At 47.0% G+C, this 22527-nt stretch overlaps 1 protein-coding gene across 1 annotated transcript; it reads right to left on the bottom strand.

Moving 5' to 3' along the window:
- Positions 1–11803: 11803 nt before the first annotated feature.
- On the bottom strand, positions 11804–16302 carry LOC143942424 (olfactory receptor 2B8-like). Its single transcript, XM_077463721.1, has 2 exons — positions 16256–16302; positions 11804–13416 (listed from the first exon to the last, which is right to left on the bottom strand). The coding sequence occupies exon 2, from the start codon at positions 13413–13415 to the stop codon at positions 12486–12488; it is 930 nt and encodes a 309-aa protein (XP_077319847.1). The 5' UTR covers position 13416; positions 16256–16302; the 3' UTR covers positions 11804–12485.
- Between the last annotated feature and the right edge of the window lie 6225 nt (positions 16303–22527).

Here is a 22527-nt window from a genome sequence, read left to right as displayed (position 1 = left end):
CATGCTCGAAAACCCTCTAATGTAACTGAATTAGGACAATTCTGCAAAGATGAGTGGGCCAAAATTCCTCTAGGACGCTGTAAAAGCCTCATTGCACGTTATCGCAAACGCTTGGTTGCAGTTGTTGCTGCTAAGGGTGGCCCAACCAGTTATTAGGTTTAGGGGGCAATCACTTTTTCACACAGGGCCATGATGGTTTGGATTTTTTTCCACCTTTAATAATAAACACCTTAATTTAGAAATTGCATTTTGTGTTTACTTGTGTTGTCCTTGACTATTGTTTAAATTGGTTTGATGTTCCGAAACACTTAAGTGTGACAAACATGCAAAGGAACAGGAAATGAGGAAGGGGGCAAACACTTTTTCACACCACTGTAGGTTTTAGGCACTGCTGTGCTACTGATTGTTGCAGCAGCCTGTCTCTTGTCAGTGTAGAGAGAGGGACAGGACACTGTGTGCTGCAGGGACAGTCAGTTTAATCATTAGCTGTTACTATTAGGTCCACAAAAGTGCTATTCAAGTTATTGTTCCAGCAGCCTCTGTTTTGTCAGTTTAAATAGGGACAGGCAGGAAGCTGTGTGTGAGGCAGTGAGGGACAGTCAGTTTAATCAGTAGCTGTTACTATTAGGTCCACAAAGGTTCTTTTCAGGACTGGTATGGTAATAGGCTTGTACACGTATAATATTCTTACTTACAAATATAGAAAGAATATTATACTTGACTGCTGCCCTTCTGCTGCAGTAGTCCTTTATAAGTATAGGGACTGAGGTACAGTCTGCTAATCATTCACAAACTACTTGTTCCACAAAGGTCCTTATAAAGACTGGTAAGGTCTAGGGTGCTACAGTACATAGGGTTGAGTGAGGTACAGTCTGCTATGCCTTAAGGACTGGTATAGGTCCACAATACATAGGGTTGAGGTGCACTACTGCTGAGTCTGACTGCTGCCCTATACTGCAGCAGTCCTTTATGAGTATAGGGACTGAGGTATAGTCTGCTAATCATTCACAACCTACTTGTTCCACAAAGGTCCTTATAAGGACTGGTAAGGTCTAGGGTGCTACAGTACATAGGGTTGAGTGAGGTACAGTCTGCTATTCCTTAAGGACTGGTATAGGTCCACAATACATAGGGTTGAGGTGCACTACTGCTGAGTCTGACTGCTGCCCTATACTGCAGCAGTCCTTTATGAGTATAGGGACTGAGGTACAGTCTGCTAATCATTCACAACCTACTTGTTCCACAAAGGTCCTTATAAGGACTGGTAAGGTGTAGGGTGCTACAGTACATAGGGTTGAGTGAGGTGCAGTCTGCTATTCCTTAAGGACTGGTATAGGTCCACAATGCATAGGGTTGAGGTGCACTACTGCTGAGTCTGACTGCTGCCCTATACTGCAGCAGTCCTTTATGAGTATAGGGACTGAGGTACAGTCTTCTAATCATTCACAACCTACTTGTTCCACAAAGGTCCTTATAAGGACTGGTAAGGACTAGGGTGCTACAGTACATAGGGTTGAGTGAGGTACAGTCTGCTATTCCTTAAGGACTGGTATAGGTCCACAATACATAGGGTTGAGGTGCACTACTGCTGAGTCTGACTGCTGCCCTATACTGCAGCAGTCCTTTATGAGTATAGGGACTGAGGTACAGTCTGCTAATCATTCACAACCTACTTGTTCCACAAAGGTCCTTTTAAGGACTGGTAAGGTCTAGGGTGCTACAGTACATAGGGTTGAGTGAGGTACAGTCTGCTATTCCTTAAGGACTGGTATAGGTCCACAATACATAGGGTTGAGGTGCACTACTGCTGAGTCTGACTGCTGCCCTATACTGCAGCAGTCCTTTATGAGTATAGGGACTGAGGTACAGTCTGCTAATCATTCACAACCTACTTGTTCCACAAAGGTCCTTATAAGGACTGGTAAGGTGTAGGGTGCTACAGTACATAGGGTTGAGTGAGGTGCAGTCTGCTATTCCTTAAGGACTGGTATAGGTCCACAATGCATAGGGTTGAGGTGCACTACTGCTGAGTGTGACTGCTGCCCTATACTGCAGCAGTCCTTTATCAGTATAGGGACTGAGGTACAGTCTGCTAATCATTCACAACCTACTTGTTCCACAAAGGTCCTTATAAGGACTGGTAAGGTCTAGGGTGCTACAGTACATAGGGTTGAGTGAGGTACAGTCTGCTATTCCTTAAGGACTGGTATAGGTCCACAATACATAGGGTTGAGGTGCAATACTGCTGAGTCTGACTGCTGCCCTATACTGCAGCAGTCCTTTATGAGAATAGGGACTGAGGTACAGTCTGCTAATCATTCACAACCTACTTGTTCCACAAAGGTCCTTTTAAGGACTGGTAAGGTCTAGGGTGCTACAGTACATAGGGTTGAGTGAGGTACAGTCTGCTATTCCTTAAGGACTGGTATAGGTCCACAATACATAGGGTTGAGGTGCACTACTGCTGAGTCTGACTGCTGCCCTATACTACAGCAGTCCTTTATGAGTATAGGGACTGAGGTACAGTCTGCTAATCATTCACAACCTACTTGTTCCACAAAGGTCCTTATAAGGACTGGTAAGGTCTAGGGTGCTACAGTACATAAGGTTGAGTGAGGTACAGTCTGCTATTCCTTAAGGACTGGTATAGGTCCACAATACATAGGGTTGAGGTGCACTACTGCTGAGTCTGACTGCTGCCCTATACTGCAGCAGTCCTTTATCAGTATAGGGACTGAGAGTTTTGTCACAGGGTCATTTAAAAAATGACAGGCAGAGGAAGAGGCAGGCCCTTCCGCAGGGGTGGTAGGGGTAGGGCAGGAGCAACAGGCTTCAGCCAAAGTGGGAAGTTGCAGAAGGTGCGTTCAATTACTTTATAGGATGCACCAGACTTGGTTGAGTGGCTCACTCAGCCTTACTCTTCTGCACCCTCCTCATCCTCTCGATCTGCACCCTCTTCTTCACTCTCTGCTATGTGCACCCCCAAAGGCACTACCACCAACAACACCACCACCACCACCACATACCTTCCGCTTGAGTCACAGGAATTATTTTCCGATCCATATCAAGACATTTCTGATGCGCAACCACTCTTGGTATTGGATCAGGAAGAGGAGGTAGCAACAACCACTACTCAGCAGTCTGACGACAGTACCCAGATCAGCCCAAGGAGGAGGTTGGTCCCCGGGGTTGCTGCCTACTCCGAGATCTCTACTTATAGCGGTGGGGAAGGTGACGTCGATGATGACGTGTCTAGTGATGTCACGTGGGTGCCCACAAGAGAGGAAGAGGAGGGGAGTTCAGAGGGAGATATGAACCATCAGATAGGGAGGAGAAGCAGGAATAACTTACATTGCACAGGAGGGACAAAGCAGACTGCTAATGTATCAGGGGCGAGTCATCGACCATGTACGGTCACATCTGGCGCTCCCAGGACACCGGCACATGGCTCCGCAGTGTGGGCTTTTTTTAACGTGTCCGCTGCTGACAATAGCGTTGCCATCTGCAATCTTTGCAGTCAACGCATTAGTCGCGGTAAGCCCAACACTCACCTAGGGACGACCGCCTTAAGAAGGCACATGAGGTGCCATCACCAAGCCCAGTGGGAGCAACGGAACACACAAAGCCACACTCCAGGCTCTCACTGTCCAGCCTCGTCTTCTACTTCTCCTACTCCTCTCTCCTCACAATTGTCCTCCACTCCACCTTCCATCACACCAAGCTCACGTTTTTCTGCAAAAGGGCAGGCTTCCGTGGGCCTAATGTTCGAGCGTAAAAAATGATGACGCCGGATAACCCTCTTCCCCAACGGTTGATGGCTGGCTTGTCAGAACTCATAGCCCGCCAACTACTGCCATATAAACTGGTGGACTCGGAGGCCTTTTGAAAATTTGTGGCCATTGGAACACCACAATGGAAGGTCCCAGGAAGGAAGTATTTCTCAGAGAAGTGTATCCCAGAGCTATATGGCCATGTTCAGCGGCAAGTGAATGTATCTCTGGCACACAGTGTCGGTGCCAAGATACATCTGACCACAGACACGTGGTCTAGCAAACACGGGCAGGGAAGGTATATCACTTTTACTGCCCACTGGCTGAACCTTCTGACGGCCGTCAAGCATGTAACCCGTGGCACTCGTGTAGATTTGGTTTTACCGCCACGGATTGCATGCAGGCCTGGCTCTTCTTCTCCTCCTCCTCCTACTCCATCCTCCTCCCTCTGCTCCTCGGCTGACTCCTCCTTTTCTGCTGCTAGCGTCTCTTCCGCTGCACCGCCCAATCTCCCCAGAACCTATTCGACATGCCAGGTGAGACGTTGCCATGCCGTGCTGCGTCTGTTGTGCCTGGAAGCCAAGAGCCACACTGGCCCGGCACTCCTTTCAGCTTTGCGTTCACAGGCAGATCAGTGGCTAACACCGCTCAATTTGACAGTTGGTAAAGTGGTGTGTGACAACGGTGCCAATCTGCTTAGTGCATTGAAACAGGGCAAAATCACGCACGTGCCATGCATGGCACATGTCTTAAACTTGGTCGTGCAGCGATTCGTTGTCAAATACCCTGGGGTCCAGGACATCTTGCGGCAGGCAAGGAAAATCTCGGCCCATTTCAGAAGATCTTACACGGCCATGGCTCGCCTTGCTGACATTCAGCGGCGACACAATCTGCCGATCAGACGTCTTATTTGCGATTGACCGACGCAATGGAACTCAACCTTCTATATGCTTGATAGGCTGCTCCAGCAGAAACGTGCAGTTAACGTCTACCTGTATGAACTCTGAGGCAGAACAGGTTCTGGGGAGCTGGGTTTTTTTTCACCGCGCCAGTGGCTGCTCATGCGCGATGCATGCAGACTTCTGCGCCCATTTGAGGAGATCACCAAATTGGTCAGTCGCAGCCATGGCGCCATCAGTGACATGGTACCTTATGCCTTCTTTATGGAGCGTGCATTGCGTCGTGTCATTAATCAAGCTGTGGAGGAGCAGGAGCGGGAAGATGCTACTCTATCTGAGACAAGTGAACAACAGGAGTCTGAAGAGGAGTCTGAGGAGGATGATGCCGGGGCGGATGAGGAGGAGCAAGAAGAGCATGCTTTAAACCTTTCTGGGATCCCTGTTGTTGTGCGTGGATGGGGAGAGGAGAATGAAGAGGACGACATTATCCTGGATGATGAGCAGGAGCCAGGCCACCACACCGCTTCCAGTTTAGTGCAAATGGGGGCCTTCATGCTCCAGTGTTTTAATAGGGACCCCCGTATAAAAAGCATAAGGGTCAAGGACCAGTACTGGGTGGCAACGTACTTAGACCCCCGGTACAAACACAAAATGGCGGAAATGTTACCGCCGTCACAGAGGGCTGTCAGAATGCAGCACTTCCAGGCCTTGCTTCGAGAAATGCTGCGTTCTGCTTTTGCCTGCACTGGCAGAGGAGCAATTCCCACTCCCAGAGAAGGAGTTGCGGGTACCAATCCAACAGCGCCTGCAAGAAGAGGCCGGTTTGAAGATGTGTTGGTGACTTCGGATATGAGGTCATTCTTTCAGCCGACCCATCGACAGGTGTCATCCGGATCCAGCATAGACCGTCAGGTGTCCGACTACATCGGGTTAACGGCCGATGTGGACGCTCTGAGGAGTGATGAACCCCTGGACTACTGGGTGGGAAGGCTTGACCTCTGGCCAGAGCTTGCCCAATTTGCAATCAAACTGTTGGCTTGCCCCTCGTCCAGTGTCCTGTCCGAAAGGACGTTCAGCGCAGCAGGGGGGATCGTGACCGATAAGCGTACTCACCTAGCTCACGACAGTGTTAACTACCTCACATTTCTAGAAATTAATGAGGCATGGATCTCGGAGGAATTCAACACATGTGACCAGTAGACCATGTATATGTCTATAAACGATTTTTTTAATCGAGCACACAGACCTTCTTTCTTCATTTGGCTCACTTCCTTGTCCAAAAAAAGCACACCATACTATATGCCCGTACCCTCCTCTTTGAAGAGGTTGAGCGGTGTCATATTTCTACTGGGGCTGCTTATTATGAGGGGCTCCCACCATCCCTGTGCTGTGCTGACTTCCTCCTGGGGCTGCTTATTATGAGGGGCTCCCACCATCCCTGTGCTGTGCTGACTTCCTCCTGGGGCTGTACCTCTGCTGTGCATATTATGAGGGGCTCCCACCATCCCTGTGCTATGCTCATTATGAGGGGCTCCCACCATCCCTGTGCTGTGCTGACTTCCTCCTGGGGCTGCTTATTATGAGGGGCTCCCACCATCCCTGTGCTGTGCTGACTTCCTCCTGGGGCTGTACCTCTGCTGTGCATATTATGAGGGGCTCCCACCATCCCTGTGCTATGCTCATTATGAGGGGCTCCCACCACCCCTGTGCTGTGCTGACTTCCTCCTGGGGCTGCTTATTATGAGGGGCTCCCACCATCCCTGTGCTATGCTGATATCCTCCTGGGGCTGCTTATTATGAGGGGCTCCCACCATCCCTGTGCTGTGCTGACTTCCTCCTGGGGCTGTACCTCTGCTGTGCATATTATGAGGGGCTCCCACCATCCCTGTGCTATGCTCATTATGAGGGGCTCCCACCATCCCTGTGCTATGCTCATTATGAGGGGCTCCCACCATCCCTGTGCTGTGCTGACTTCCTCCTGGGGCTGCTTATTATGAGGGGCTCCCACCACCCCTGTGCTATGCTGACATCCTCCTGGGTCTGCTTATTATGAGGGGCTCCCACCATCCCTGTGCTATGCTGACATCCTCCTAGGGCTGCTTATTATGAGGGGCTCCCACCATCCCTGTGCTATGCTCATTATGAGGGGCTCCCACCATCCCTGTGCTATGCTCATTATGAGGGGCTCCCTCCATCTCTGTGCTGTGCTGACTTCCTCTTGGGGCTGCTTATTATGAGGGGCTCCCACCATCCCTGTGCTATGCTGACATCCTCCTGGGGCTGCTTATTATGAGGGGCTCCCACCATCCCCGTGCTGTGCTGACTTCCTCCTGGGGCTGCTTACGGTGCAGGTGTCAGTGCTCTCTATCACGGTGCTGGTGTCAGATCACTCTATCACGGTGCAGGTGTCATTGCTGTATGTCATGCTGCTGATGTCAGTGCTCTCTATCACGGTGCTGCTGTCAGTGCTGTATATCACAGTGCTGGTGTTAGTGGTTTATGTCACGCTGCTGATGTCAGTGCTCTCTATCACGGTGCTGGTGTCAGATCACTCTATCACGGTGCAGGTGTCATTGCTGTATGTCACGCTGCTGATGTCAGTGCTCTCTATCACGGTGCTGCTGTCAGTGCTGTATATCACGGTGCTGGTGTCAGTGGTTTATGTCACGTTGCTGATGTCAGTGCTCTCTATCATGGTGCTGGTGTCAGATCACTCTATCACGGTGCAGGTGTCATTGCTGTATGTCACGCTGCTGATGTCAGTGCTCTCTATCACGGTGCTGCTGTCAGTGCTGTATATCATGGTGCTGGTGTTAGTGCTTTATGTCACGCTGCTGATGTCAGTGCTCTCTATCACGGTGCTGGTGTCAGATCAATCTATCACGGTGCAGGTGTCATTGCTGTATGTCACGCTGCTGATGTCAGTGCTCTCTATCACAGTGCTGCTGTCAGTGCTGTACATCACGGTGCTGATGTTAGTGCTTTATGTCACGCTGCTGATGTCAGTGATCTCTATCACGGTACTGGTGTCAGATCACTCTATCACGGTGCAGGTGTCATTGCTGTATATCACGCTGCTGATGTCAGTGCTCTCTATCACGGTGCTGCTGTCAGTGCTGTATATCATGGTGCTGGTGTTAGTGCTTTATGTCACGCTGCTGATGTCAGTGCTCTCTATCACGGTGCTGGTGTCCGATCACTCTATAACGGTGCAGGTGTCATTGCTGTATGTCACGCTGCTGATGCCAGTGCTCTCTATCACGGTGCTGGTGTCAGATGACTCTATCACGGTGCAAGTGTCATTGCTGTATGTCACGCTGCTGGTGATCATCTCCTGCACCCTCTTCTTTGCCTACCCTGACCTTCCCTCTCCTCCATTGCCTTCATGCGCTCCACAGTCCTGAATTGTCACAACAATTTCACATATAAAAAGAGAATGCTTGTAGTTGTCAATCCCAGATTCACCTCATACATGTGTTATGTCATTGGCCATGTGGTGGGACTATGTTTGCACAGCTAGTAATAATTTTGTGGCTGCAAATTTGACCTGTAGGTTTGCAAAGTTCGCCTCCCATTGAAGTCAATGGGGCCCGCCACGAACGTTACGGTTCGCGAACTATCGGCCGCGTTCCACATGCCTGTAGAGAGCCGGAATCGGCTTCCGTGAGAAAAAGTGCCATTTGGGGACCTGTCACTGAGGAACCGCACATTGCACAAACTCACGGAAGGGGGCCGAGTCTACCAACTGAAAAGGTAGCAGTTGAAGTGCTAGCAATTTAGCCAAGCTAGCATTCAACCGCTGGGCATGTGGATGGCTGGGAGTGAACTTCTTTCTACGGTCCAGCAGCTGGGGCAGGGAAATTTGCCTGCTACAATCAGACGTGGGTGTACTGCTAGCAGAGTGCCCGCAAGCACTTGGCTGTGACACACCTATTTCTACACCTTCATTCCTCTCAGCACAGGTTTCAGAGAGGACTGAAGGTTGAGTGGGGTTGGAGATCCCAGCTGATGAGGAGCAAGGAAAGGTCCGCTTTGTTCTTTGGTGTGGGTCTTTGAGGTAAGCTTGCCAACGAGCTGCATGGCAGGTCAACATATGTCTGGTCAAGCATGTGGTGCCCAAGCGGCTGATGTTTTGGCCACGCGAGATACGCTTGAGACATATGTTGCAAATAGCAGCGGTGCGATCTGATGCACTCATCTCAAAAAAGACCCACACCAAAGAACTTTTAGAATAACGTGCAGAGGCAGCGCCCTGCACAGGCGGAGCTCTGCGGTGTGATTCAGTCAGTGTGTTGCCCCTAAGCTGGCCCCTGGACAGCATCCTGCCTTGTTGGAGATGTGCCTCCTCCTCCTCCTCCTCCTCTCTCCTACCAGGCACCCACCTGGAGTCAGTGCCCTCATCATCCCCTCCCTCTTCATCGCTGGAGCAAACCTGGCAGTATGCTGCAGCTTGTGGAACATGACTGCTAGATTGCTGTCCTTCTTGAGCATCCCCTCTCTCTGCGCTCACACTACTGCCTTCCTCTAGCTGGGTACCATTATTAGAGCCTACAAAACACTGGGCATCCTCCTGGAGCATGTACCCAACCCTGTGCTCAAACAGTTCGGGGGACTCCTCAGGAGGACGTGGTGGGTCTAGGGAAGGAGTCACTGATGATGACATTGAGATCTGGGGGTCCCCCTTTAACAAGGGGACCCCCAGATCCCGGCCCCCCCGTTTGAAATGGTAAGGGGGTACAAAAGTACCCCTACCATTTCACAAAGAAAGTGTAAAAATGGTTAAATAAGACAAACACACTTTTGAAAAATTCCTTTATTAAGAATAAAAAAAATTAAAAAAAGATTCCAGCGGTGGTAATCCACTCTTGCTATCCAGCTATGGATGATCATCTCTCCGGGGTCCAGCGATGGCTGATCTGATCCAGCAACAGGTGATTTTCAGTCCAGCGCTGTCCATACATGCATTCGTCTTCTGTCTCCACTGTTGAGACACTGCGGGGATCCCAGCACTGACGTTTCTTATATTAGGAGGGCGGGGCCATCCGTCACCTGACCCCACCCCCCTCTGACACTGGTGAGGGAAGCCATGGAGTTCCCTAATGATGTATGGTTGACCCCGCCCCCTCTGATGTAACGCAGAAACCTGTTGAGTGCATGTGGCCTGTGTACAATGTTGAGGGCATGTGGCCTGGTACGGTTCAGGAGGGGGGGGGCGCCATGCGGCCTGCCAGGTTGCGTGCTCGGATAAAGGGTCTGATATGGATTTTAGGGGGGCCCCACGTCAATTTTTTTTTATTTAATGAGGGGTTCCCGTTAATATCCATACCAGACCCTTCAGGTCTGGTATGGATATTTAGGGGGACCCCCACATCAATTTTTTTTTTTATTTGACATGGGGTTCCCCTTAATATCCATACCAGACCTCAAAGGCCTGGTAATTGAATTTAGGGAACCGCCACGCTGCTCTTTTTTTAAATTTTTTATCAATGAATGAATTGTGCTCCGTAATACAGAAAACACTCATTGAGTGTTCTCTGTATTACGGGAGCCGACAATTGAAAGTGATTTTAAAATACTTTTTTTCCTTTGCGAAATGACACTTTGTGAAGGGACAGTTCTAAGCACGGGAAACATGCGCCCCTTCACAGGCATACTATAGACACCCCCCAGGTACGACATTTAAAGGAATATTACACTTTTATTGTTTCACTTTAATCATTATTAAAATCACTGCTCCTGAAAAAACTGACGTTTTAAAACTTTTTTTTTGCATTGATACATGTCCCCTGGGGCAGGACCCAGGTCCCCAAACACTTTTTAGGACAGTAACTTGCATATTAGCCTTTAAAATTAGCACTTTAGATTGTGAACGTTCGAGTCCCATAGACTTTAATAGGGTTCTAAAGTTCACACGAAGTTTAGGTCTGTTCACAGGTTCTGGTGCGAACCGAAAAGGGGGGTGTTCGGCTCATCCTTACAGCTTAGTCTCAGTGAGGTGCTAATGGAAATGAAGGCAGAAAGAAGATCTACCTGTACTCAGATCCCATTAGCTGTACATGCATATAATCTATTAGGTGCTAAAGGTGTGTGACTACATAGCAGTGTGCAAAGGGTTCATTCAGTATTTTTAGTGTTAATGTGGTTACACCTCTTTAGCACCTGGTAGATTATATACATGTAGAAGTTTTGGGGATCTGAGCACAGGAATATCTTGTTTCTGTTGTATTGCAGGTCAGTGGCCAGACCTAAACCTTGTAGCTCTCCTCCATTTTGTATCTGTTTGCCCCATGTTGGCATTGTGTCCACAATAGCATTTGCAAAGCAGAGTAGGACTAGCTAAAGCAGGATTACTTTGACGCAGTTGGTCAGTTTAAACATGTATTGCAATGTATGTGAACTAAATATCCCTAATTTTTTATTGAAAAGTTTGCTAGAAAGGGTATAGTGTGCAGAGGGTTTATCCAGTATTTGTCAGGGCTGGCTTAACCCTTCCTTCTCTGGGCTGGCTGCTCAGTTGTCAGCTAATTGCCAGCTCCCCTCTCTCTCCACAGTTACCAGCTGTTCCTTATCCAGCTCGTCTGACCTGCCTACTTAAAGCTGTACAGCTCACTTCATATCTGCCTTCGCCTTGGTCACATCACAAAAAAACATCTCCTGCGGTTCTGTTCAAAGACTGGATTGCTGACATCCCTTCTGGCTCCTTATCCTGCTTGCTGTTGCTCTACTTGGATCCCTGACTTCTGGCCTGGCTGATTACCCGATCTGGTTATTGAACTCTGGACTGGCTGACTACTTGATCCGGTTACTGGACTCTGGCTATGCTTTGACTACGCTTTCTCTATTTACCTTTTTATTTTTATCTAATAAAAAAGTGTGATTTAATTGTACTTCTGTCTTGGTCTGATTGATGGTTTCTGACAGTATTTTAGGGAAATGAAGGCAGACTGCTCCTCTTCCTGTCTTCTCTTGACATGTGACATATGACAAGGTCAGTATTGTGAGTGCACAGTGGGGATGGGGCAACTCTGTCCTAGACATCCCCTCTTCTCCTCAGAACTCTCCAAGAGTCCTTTAGCCTCCTCCCTTCCTTAGAGCCCCATCACTCCCCCCCCCCCCCAAAGCCCCCACCCCCAGATCTCTTCTTTAGTTCAATGCACTTTTTTCATTCATTTGACATCATCAATACAGGAACTTTTTTCCTTCCATTGACACCACCAACACAGGGACCTTTTACCTTCCACTGACACCACCAATACAGGGAGCTTTTTCTTTCCATTGACATGACCAAATCAGGGACCTCTTTCCTCCTATTGACACCACCAACACAGAGACATTTTTCCTTCCATTGACATCACCAACACAGGGACATTTTTCCTTCCATTGACATCACCAACACAGGGACATTTTTCCTTCTAGTGACACCACCAAAACAGGGACATTTTTTTCTTACAGTGACTCCATTAACACAGAGACATTTTTTCCAGTTACTCCACCAACACAGGGACATTTTTCCTTCCAGTGACCCCACCAACACAGGGACATATTTCCTTCTAGTGACCTCACCACCAATTACTCCAACAATGTAGACATTTTTCCTTTTAGTGACACCGTTGATGCTAGGACATTTTTTCCTTTGCCACTGTTAGCCTCTTCTTTGTCACTACCACAAACATTGGTATTATTTCAGCCGATACCAAAAACATCAGATACATTGCTGAGCGCATGCCTCTATTAGCCCCATCCCCTCTTCAAAAAGGTGGGGAGGCACAGTTTGCCACCTTCACCCTGAGCCCTGGATGACCTTGTCCCAGCACTGCTATACAAAATTGCACAAAACCTTTTTTAGAGATGATTTAACATCCTTATTTCGTAGTGTATAAATCAATGGGTTCAACATTGGTATAATTATTGCATAAAAGACAGCAAAAAGTTTAATTATCTCAGGAGATACCTCGGATTGAAGTTTCATATAAGTGGCCATAGCTGAGCCGTAGAACATGGTAACAACAGTTATATGAGAGCCACAGGTGGAAAGGGCCTTTCTTTGTCCTGCAGAAAAGCTTATTCTAAAAATGGCTCTAAATATTTTAATATAGGTAGTGATGATAAAACTAATAGGTGCAATTAAAACAATGATACCATTAACAAAAATCACAAGTTCAACTATTTTAGCATTTCCACATCCCAACGATAAGACTCTTGGTAGTTCACACAAAAAATGGTTAATTACATTATTTCCACAAAGATCCCCATTTAATGCTAAGGCTACAGGAACACTAGATAGGAGAAATGCACAAACCAATGCTCCTGCAGCTATCTTTATACACAAGGATCTGTTGATGATTGTAGAATAGTGTAAAGGGTAACAAATTGCTATATAGCGGTCATAGGCCATTATGGCTAAAAGAATACATTCTGTTTCCCCCAACGAAAGAGCCACGTACATTTGTGTACCACATTCTCCAAGCAAAATATTCTTTTTGACTGACAACATATCTCTCAGCATCCGCGGTATAAGTGAAGATGAGTAGCATATGTCCAAGATAGATAGATAAGTGAGAAAAAAATACATTGGAGTGTGAAGAGTTCTGTCAGTGATTGTAGCCAAGATAATAAGAGAATTTGCAATTAAAAGGATCAGGTACATGATCAAGACTATTGCAAAAAGCATGGTTTGTATATTGGGATTACTGGAGAGTCCAAGAAGGATAAATTCTTTGATGATTGTGTCATTTTTCCAATCCATTCTGTAAAGTAAAAAGTTAAAAAATAATATTTATTACACCGGACAACAAAGATTTTGCTTCCTTAATACTTTTTGGTGCCTGTGACAGACCCAACCGTGACAGGTGCTTTTGGAGGGGACTAGGGGCAAGCCTCCTACCCACTAATTATGGCTCATGAAGAGACTGGGGTCTTTATCTGCTTCTTCTGGGCAGAGCATGGACAAGAGCTCAGTTAGTTGGGTCTGTCACAGTGCCTCTAATAGATTTTTGGCTGGTAATCACCAAATTAACCTGTAATTAACATACTGTTTTATAGAAACCTTCTGTTTTTTTGCAATTTGCAATACCTGTCGGCCATGCTGCGTGTAGGCAGGTTGCCTACATTAGGCAGCTAGGCAGACTTCTGCCCATGCTGGGAAAGGGGGTAAATTTGTTTTTTTCTGTTCCCGGGCTTTTTAGACCCAGCCTACCCATTCTGTGATATACACAGTGGCGGCCCATCCATACAGGACGCAGAGGCGCTTCTCCCCTAATCCATGTACCCGGCCCCTAATCTACATGCAGTGCGCTGGATGCATGGATTTCAACTGGGTTGTTGTTTTGTTTTTTGAAGCATGCGATTAGAGCCGGAGGCTCTAATGCCTTAAAAAAGGATGGACTCGGGGGAGCAGAGAATGGTGCCCTGAGCCCACCCAGTTGTGTGACCAGGTACGTAAACCAGCGCAGAACGGCCACCCTGCCGCAGTATATGGACGGTCGTTAAGTGGTTAATTTAATCATTTACCAAAAAAATTGTGACAAAAAAAGGCAACTTCCAAAAACTTGGCATGTCTCTTACTAAATACCTTGGATTGTCTACTTTCCAAAAAAAGGGGTAATTTGGGCTGTATTTGTACTGTCCTGGCATTTTAAGGGCATCAAGAAACAGTACATCAGGATGAATAATTTTTCAAATATACTGTGTATACCATACAGTAGTTTGGGAATGCTATAGCTTTTCTACAGACTAAATATTATACACTGGTTGGGATTTTTTTACCACAGAATTGTAGCAAAATACATTTTGGCCCAAATTCATGAGAAAATTTGATTTTATTGAATATGTTTAAAGACAGAATGTAGAAAATATCCTTTTTTTTAATGTGTAGTATTTTTTCATTTATATCACAAAAAATAAATCCAGTGGTGATGAAAAAGAAATCTCTATTTGTGTGAAAAAAATGATAAAAATGTAATTTGCGTACAGTGTTGCATGACCGTGCAATTGCCAATTAATGTAGCACAGTGCTGAATAGCAAAAAATGCCCTGAACATGAAGGGGGCAAAACCTTCTGGAGCTTATGTGGTTAATGTAGAGAAGACCAAGATTCACTTCATCTCAGACTTTAGTAAATCAGTCTAGTTTGTACATACAGTATATGCACAAACTTCTGTTAAGGGGCTACATTTGCCCAGGTCTCCTGCTGAGTGCTTTGTGTCTCAAGACTGTGACTGCCATGATCTCCCAATTGGCACCCCTCGTTTTTTTGTTTTAAATCTCCCCTGTCCAACCACAGTCACTCATACATGTGTACTCTATCATCGGTGAAGCAAAATTTCAAAACTATATTGCAGGCCACAGTGTCTGATGTGAATTATTAATGTTATTATTATTATTATTATTATTATTATTATTATACAGGATTCATGTAGCATCAAAAGTTTCCGCCGCACTTTAAAATATAACCACGTGACCTCCGGAAGTTTTTACCCCCTTCATGACCAGGCTATTTTTTGCTATTCGGAACTGTGCTACTTTAACTGATAGGGGTATACCTATAATGCAATAGCAGATTATCAACCCTCTAGCCAATAAATTCTTTATACTAAATTGGCATGTAACATCACATATTAAATGATGAACAATTCAAATTACATCATTATGATAACATATTAATTTAATGAAAATGTTAACAAACCAAAAAGATAAGCAACTTTCAGGAATATGGAATGCCTCAAAGATCAAGGAGCTGTTTTAAAGCAATATTTTGTTTTATGTAGCTGCATTAAAACAAGAATAGCTAATACCTTGGGGTTGTATGTCCCAAATTAATAATTCAATTTATTATGTACAGCCCTTTGTCACAGAACACTGTTGCATTATTTGCAAGAAAATAAAACTGTAAGATCAGTGTGCACCAAAACCAGTATCTTAATTCATGTACTAATGCCCCAGTCTGTTCTCTTTGTCTCTTGTAAGTTTAGGCCTAGCCTTGCTATTTAACCGCTTCCTGCCTACGGGTAAAACAAATCTTAATGCCTAAGCACAATTTTACAACTTTGACTAGTAAAACCGTATATATCATCACATCTACTTTGTGCATCAAGGTAGATTATACCTGGTATTTTTCAGGATAAATTGGGCTTTCATTTGGTGATGAATGGTAAAGGATATCTCCTGACAGTTTAATATTATTAAAGGAAAACTGGCCTAAAATAGTAAAAAATAAAAAAATAATTTAAACTGAGCTGTATATTTCTTGCTGCTACCATAACCTTCCACCAAAAAAAACACTAACTGACACCGATAAAAAAAAACCATAAAAAATGAAAGACGTAAGCATTCAGTAGTAGACAATCACAAACAACTGATTACAAGGGAAAAAAAAAAACAATTTTGCTACTATATTTATTACTAAGGGGTATGACCTTTTCAATGCATAGAAAGAAAAAAAACTATAATGCAATAGCAGATTATCAACCCTCTAGCCAATAAATTCTTTATATTAAATGGCATAATGTAACATCACATATTAAATAATGAACAATTCCAATTACATCATTATGAAAACATATTCATTTAATGTAAATGTTAACAAACCAAAAAGGTAAGCAACTTTCAGGAATATGGCATGCCTCAAAGATCAATGGGCTGTTTTAAAGCGATATTTTGTTTTATGTAGCTGTATTAAAACAAGAATGGCTAATACCTTGGGGTTGTATGTCCCAAATGAATAATTAAACTTTGAACTAATTATTTATCTGTGCAGGTGCCAGAAATTACTTACAAACCTCTAAATGATCTAGTATTACTGTAGCGCTGGCTCCTGACGAGCAGGCGCTATCGTTTTTTCAATGTAAATTTTCCTGAAACCACAGTTGGGTTTGGGGCTAATTTTCGAAATTTCTGGTTTCGTTACCAGTCCAGCTGGGTTGCACTGGGTTCTCCTTGACCACAGGCTTCGCTGTCACTCCCGGCAAGGTTAGAAGTGCAGTCTAGCTGGGTGTATTGAATGCCACTGATTCCCTCGGGAACCAGCCCGGTGGGAGTGTTCTCCTGCTGTGCATGCTGGGGAGTGGTATTTAACCGGTTCCCGACCGGCGCACGCCGATGTACGTCGGCAGAATGGCACAGGCAGGCATATTGGCGTACAGGTACGTCCAATCTTTATTGCCGCCCTGCCATCGCGAGCGCGCCGCCAGCGAGGACCCCCGTGAGTCCGGTCGCGGGTCATACCCGCGATCGTCTCACGGGGCGGCTGAACGGAGAAATGCTGTTGTTCCCCATTCTGCCTAGAATGTGATTGGAGCAGAGATCAGTGTTCACTAAATGAAAGCCCAGCCCCCCACAGTTACTAACACACCCCTAGGAACACTTAACCCCTACACTGCCACCCACTGGATAACCCCTTCACTGCCCGTGTCATTTACACAGGAATCACTGCATTTATATAGCAGTGATTGCTGTATAAATGACAATGGTCCCAAAAATGTGGGACCAAAAATGTTTTAAAAATGTCCTATGTGTCCGCCATAATGTCGCAGTCACAATAAAAATCACCATTACTAGTAAAAAAAAAAAATTATTAATTAAAATGCCATAAAACTATCCCCTATTTTGTAAACGCTATAACTTTTGCGCAAACCAATCAAAAATCGCTTATTGTGATTTTTTTTACCAAGAATATGTAAAAGAATATGTATCGGACTAAACTGAGGGAAAAAAATGTTTTTTTATATATCTTTAGGGGATATTTATTATAACAAAAAGTAAAAAATAATGTGTTTTTTTCAAAATTGTCGCTCTATTTTTGTTTATAGCGCAAAAAATAAAAACCACTGGGGTGATCAAATACCACCAAAAGAAAGTTCTATTTGTGGGGAAAAAAAGTACGCCAATTTTGTTTGGGAGCCACGTCGCACGACTGCGCAATTGTCAGTTAAAGCGACGCAGTGCCAAATTGCAAAAAGTGGTCTGGTCTTTGACCAGCAAAATGGTCCGGGGCTTAAGTGGTTAAGGTACCGACATCACGTGTCTCGGGGTCTGTTCCGGAGGAGATTTTCTGCCTGTTCGGTTCGGGTGGTCCTCCTGACCCAGCCCCATTACCCTCCTGGCCTGGGGTGCGGAACCATGCATTCCAAGTCTCGGGGCTGGCTAGCCCGAGGAGACGTAACTGCAGGGACAGGCCTGAATGGAGTTCGGGGCCTATTGATCCAAAGGTGGTCCGGTGCTGTCTCATCTGAAGGGAGAGGCTCAGAAACTGGAAAACCCCAGAGGGAGCGGAGGACTCTTCAGGAGAAGGCCGTGCCCAAGGCTGGCTTCTCTGAAGGAGGCTGGAGGCTAGGTTAACCACTTTCAGACCGGACCAATTTGCTGGTCAAAGACCAGACCACTTTTTGCGATTCGGCACTGCGTCGCTTTAACTGACAATTGCGCGGTCGTGCGACGTGGCTCCCAAACAAAATTAACGTCCTTTTTTCCCACAAATAGAGCTTTCTTTTGGTGGTATTTGATCACCCCTGCGGTTTTTATTTTTTGCGCTATAAACAAAAATAGAGCGATAATTTTGAAAAAAACGCATTATTTTTTACTTTTTGTAATAATAAATATCCCCCAAAAATATATAAAAAAACATTTTTTTCCCTCAGTTTAGGCCGATACGTATTCTTCTACATATTTTTGGTAAAAAAATCGCAATAAGCGATTATTGATTGGTTTGCGCAAAAGTTATAGTGTTTACAAAATAGGGATAGTTTTATAGCATTTTTATTAATAATTTTTTATTATTTTTTTTTTTTACTAGTAATGGCGGCGATCTGCGATTTTTATTGTGACTGCGACATTGTGGGGGACCCATCGGACATTTTTGACACATTTTTGGGACCATTGTCATTTATACAGTAATCACTGCTATATAAATGCAGTGATTCCTGTGTAAATGACACTGGCAGTGAAAGGGTTAACCAGTGGGTGGCAGTGTAGGGGTTAAGTGTTCCTAGGGGTGTGTTACTAACTGTGGGGGGGGTTGGGCTTTTATTTAGTGTACACTGATCTCTGCTCCAATCACATGGAGCCGAGATCAGCGTCACTAGTTGCTAGGCAGAATGGAAAAATTTTGTTTATACAGCATTTCCTCCATTCGGCCGCTCCGTGAGACGATCGCGGGGATGCCCGCGGCGATCGAGTCCGCGGGTCCCGCGACCGGACTCACGGGGGTCCCGACCAGCGCGGGAGCGCGCCGCCGGCGGCGCGCTCCCGATGGCACGGCGGCAACGAATATTGGACGTACATGTACGCCAATATGCCTGCCCGTGCCATTCTGTCGACGTACATCGTCGTGCGCTGGTCGGGAAGTGGTTAAAGGACACTACCTGGATCAACACTCATTTGGTATTTCCGGATCGGCTGAGAGATACTGGTACAGTATGATAGCTCTTTAAACTTGTCTACGTCCCTCAGTAATGCTCAAGTGTTCATCACAAGTCTGTGGCAGAGACCTTGTCAAACACCTTACCGGCTGCTAGGCCTGGTGAGAGGAGGTCTATCCGGGGGTTGTAAAATCCAGTTGTGAAACGCTCTTTATTCTCTGGATTTTTTCCTATAAGAGACTTTCCGTTTTTGCAGTCTAAAGTACCTGAACTTACTCCTAACCCTCAACCCTAACCTGAGAAACTCTGTTTCAAAAAAAATAACCCAAAAGAAGATTCAGTGTCAGTTTCCACATTTCTTTGGGCCATCTACCACGGGAACCCCTAGAGGGAGAAGCAGTCAAGAAGGTAACGGTAAGCCCAATAAAACCAGCAGCTCCTTCGGGGGTCAGTGCTACATAAATCGCGCATCATCTTTAGAAGAGGCTTCCTTCTGGGATGACAGCCATGCAAAACAATTTGATGCAGTGTGCAGTGTATGGTCTGAGCACTGACAGGCTGACCCCTCCACCCCTTCAACATCTGCAGCAATGCTAGCAGCAGTCATACGTCTATTCCCCAAAGACAACCTCTGTATATGACACTGAGCATGTGCACTCAATTTCTTTGGTCGACCAAGGCGAGGCCTGTTCTAAGTGGAACCTTCCCTGTTAAACTGCTGTATGGTCTTGGCCACCATGCTGCAACTCAGTTTCAGGGTCTTGGCAATCTTCCTATAGCCTAGGCCATCTTTTTTTCAGATCCTCAGACCCTGCCCCTGTACTGTGCACTCCTGCTCCACCCTGTACTGTACCTCCCACCCCTGGACTGTACCCTCCTAACCCCTGTACTGTGCCCTCCTGCCCCCTGCCCCTCATATTGTGCCCATACCCTTGTACTGTACCCTCCTGCCCCCCCTATACTGTGCCCCTACACCTGTACTATGCCCACTTGCGACCCCTGTACTGTACCCTCCTAACCACTGTACTGTGTCCTCCTCCCCCCTATACTGTACCTTCCTGCCCCCCTGCTGCCTCATACTGCACCTTGCTAGTGTTCACTCTCAGGCTGGGTTCACACTTTCTGCCACCCTGGCTCACAGCTGGGGGTCAGGTGTGTCCCTGTCAGTGGTGGAACAACCAGGGTCGCACCAGTCACGCTTGTAACTGGGCCCTGGCGTTCTAGCAGTATGGGGGGGGGGGCGCCATCTTCTGCTGCACTATATATTATTGTATACTGCCATAGTAACCGTACAGCGAACCACTCAACTCCAACTGAGTTTGCAGCTGAAAACCTCCATAGCCATCGGGAGGCAGAAGCTGGTTGCTCTTGTCAGTTGACCAGGTGGAGTGAACAGGGGTGAGCCGGAGGAGGTCTCCGCTGTCTGAGGAGATTACTTCTTGGGATAGTGACCTGGAGACACGAGGAGGGAGCCGGAGCATACACGGAACATGAAGCACAGAGTCCCAAGCTGAGAGTGAGAGAGCGAATGCCATACATCACAATCCCTAGGAACACTTCTACTGATCCCATTACCCCCCAGACTGCCACTTCCCCCACACAGCACTGGCATTGCTCCCATCCCACCACCAGTGTCACATCCATCCCCCACACACACACCAACACTGCCACTGACCCCCCTTAGTGTCTGCCACTGATCTCCCCTTAGTGTCTGCCACTGATCCCCCAGTGTCTGCCACTGATCCCCACTAGTGTCTGCCACTGATCCCTTCAGCATCTGCCACTAATCCCCCAGTGACTGCCACTGCTCCCACCCCCCCTAGTGTTTGCCACTGACCCCCCCCCCCCAGTGTCTGCCACTGATCCCATCCCCCTAGTGTCTGCCAGTTATCCCACCCCCCTAGGGTCTGCCACTGATCCCATCCCCTAGTGTCTGCCACTGATCCCACCCCCCAGCATCTACCACTGATCCCCACTCAGTGTCTGCCAATGATCCCCTCCCCCTAGTGTCTGCCACTGATCCCATCCCCTAGTGTCTGCCACTGATCCCACCCCCCAGCATCTACCACTGATCCCCACCCAGTGTCTGCCACCGATCCCACCCCCCTAGTGTCTGCCACTGATCCCATCCCCCTAGTGTCTGACACTGATCCCACCCCCCTAGTGTCTGCCACTATACCCCCCAGCATCTACCACTAACCCCCCCAGCGTCTACCACTGACCCCCTCCAGTGTCTACACTGATCCCCCTAGTGTCTGCCACTGATCCCATTCCCCCCAGCATCTGCCACTAACCCCCCAGAATCTACCACTGACCCCCTCCAGTGTATGCACTGATCTCCCCCTAGTGCCTGCCACTGATCCCATTCCCCCCCCCCCCGAGTCTGCCACTATACCCTCAGCATCTACCACTGACCCCCCCCCCCCTCTGCACTGATCTCCTCCCCCCAGCATCTACCACGTATCCCCTCTAGTGTCACTGATCCCATTCCCCCCAGCATCTGCCACTAAACCCCCCCCCCCCCCCCCCAGAGTGGTTTTGACAGATTATTCACAATGATACAAGCCAATAAGAACTTGCCAATTCATGTCAGTACATTCCTTGGTGGCATATAGTGATAGGATGGCTCAAAAGCCAAGGTTATCAGCTAGAATCTGTTCTATTTGCTGGATCTGGTCTGTCTAAAGCCCACACACATACACACATATCCAAAAGTCCCAGCACTAAACACTGTGGCTGCATAAAAACATAATACATACAATCTTACTCTAGGTAGTCGAGGCCTTCACCAGGTTATGAAAATAGCTCCAGCATTTGGCACAAGACAAGACAATCCAATCCCTAATCCGGATTCCCCCCCTTGGTCAGAACCTCTGTGCATGGGCGTCCGCAGAACTTTTTTCAGGGTGGGGCATCATTTTAGGGTCACCCATGCACCGCCCCTTTTCGACAATATAATTATCACATTATCGCGGTTAGAGACTGCAGACGTAGTATAGTCCCTAGGATAATTAATGGATAATGTTCAACAGACCCTCTTACCAGACCCAGAGAAGCTACAGCAGTGATCCCTCCGGCTGGACAATCGCTCACTCTGGGTTCCCCGGGGGCGACTCTGGTCAGTAGTGTAGCATGTCTGTACCGTGTTAGTAGCTCAGTCTTTCTCTCTCTGGTGGTGCTGGGCAGTGTGGCTCTCTCTGGTGGCCCTGGGCAGCGTGGCTCTCTCTTTGGCTTCTGCCCACCACACTCCTTATTCTTTGTCCTGTAGCACTCTCTCCCTCAGCTTTTTTCCAGGCTGCAGTCTCTCAATCTCTTTTTTTGATCGAGCTGTAGCCTCCTCCCTGTGGAAAATGGGGCCACCGATCTTTGGGACTACATGTTCCATGATGCTCTCCTCTCCTAGTCTCCTTTGATTGGCCCTCAGTTATGGCCAATAGGAAAGGAATTGAGCAGGCAGGAAGCTGGGCAGGGAATCTGGTAAGAGCCGTCGTCTCTTTTCCCTGA

The sequence above is a fragment of the Lithobates pipiens genome, unplaced genomic scaffold, assembly GCF_037356315.1.
Source record: "Lithobates pipiens isolate NorthernLeopardFrog02 unplaced genomic scaffold, aLitPip1_a1.2 Scaffold_10, whole genome shotgun sequence".
NCBI lineage: Eukaryota > Metazoa > Chordata > Amphibia > Anura > Ranidae > Lithobates > Lithobates pipiens.
The sequence above is the reverse complement of the archived record's forward strand: the minus strand, read 5'-3'. Positions and strand labels throughout refer to the sequence as shown.

Coding starts and splice junctions, on each gene's coding strand:
- LOC143942424 (XM_077463721.1), bottom strand. CDS start 13,415: ATGGATTGGAAAAATGACACAATCATCAAAGAATTTATCCTTCTTGGA.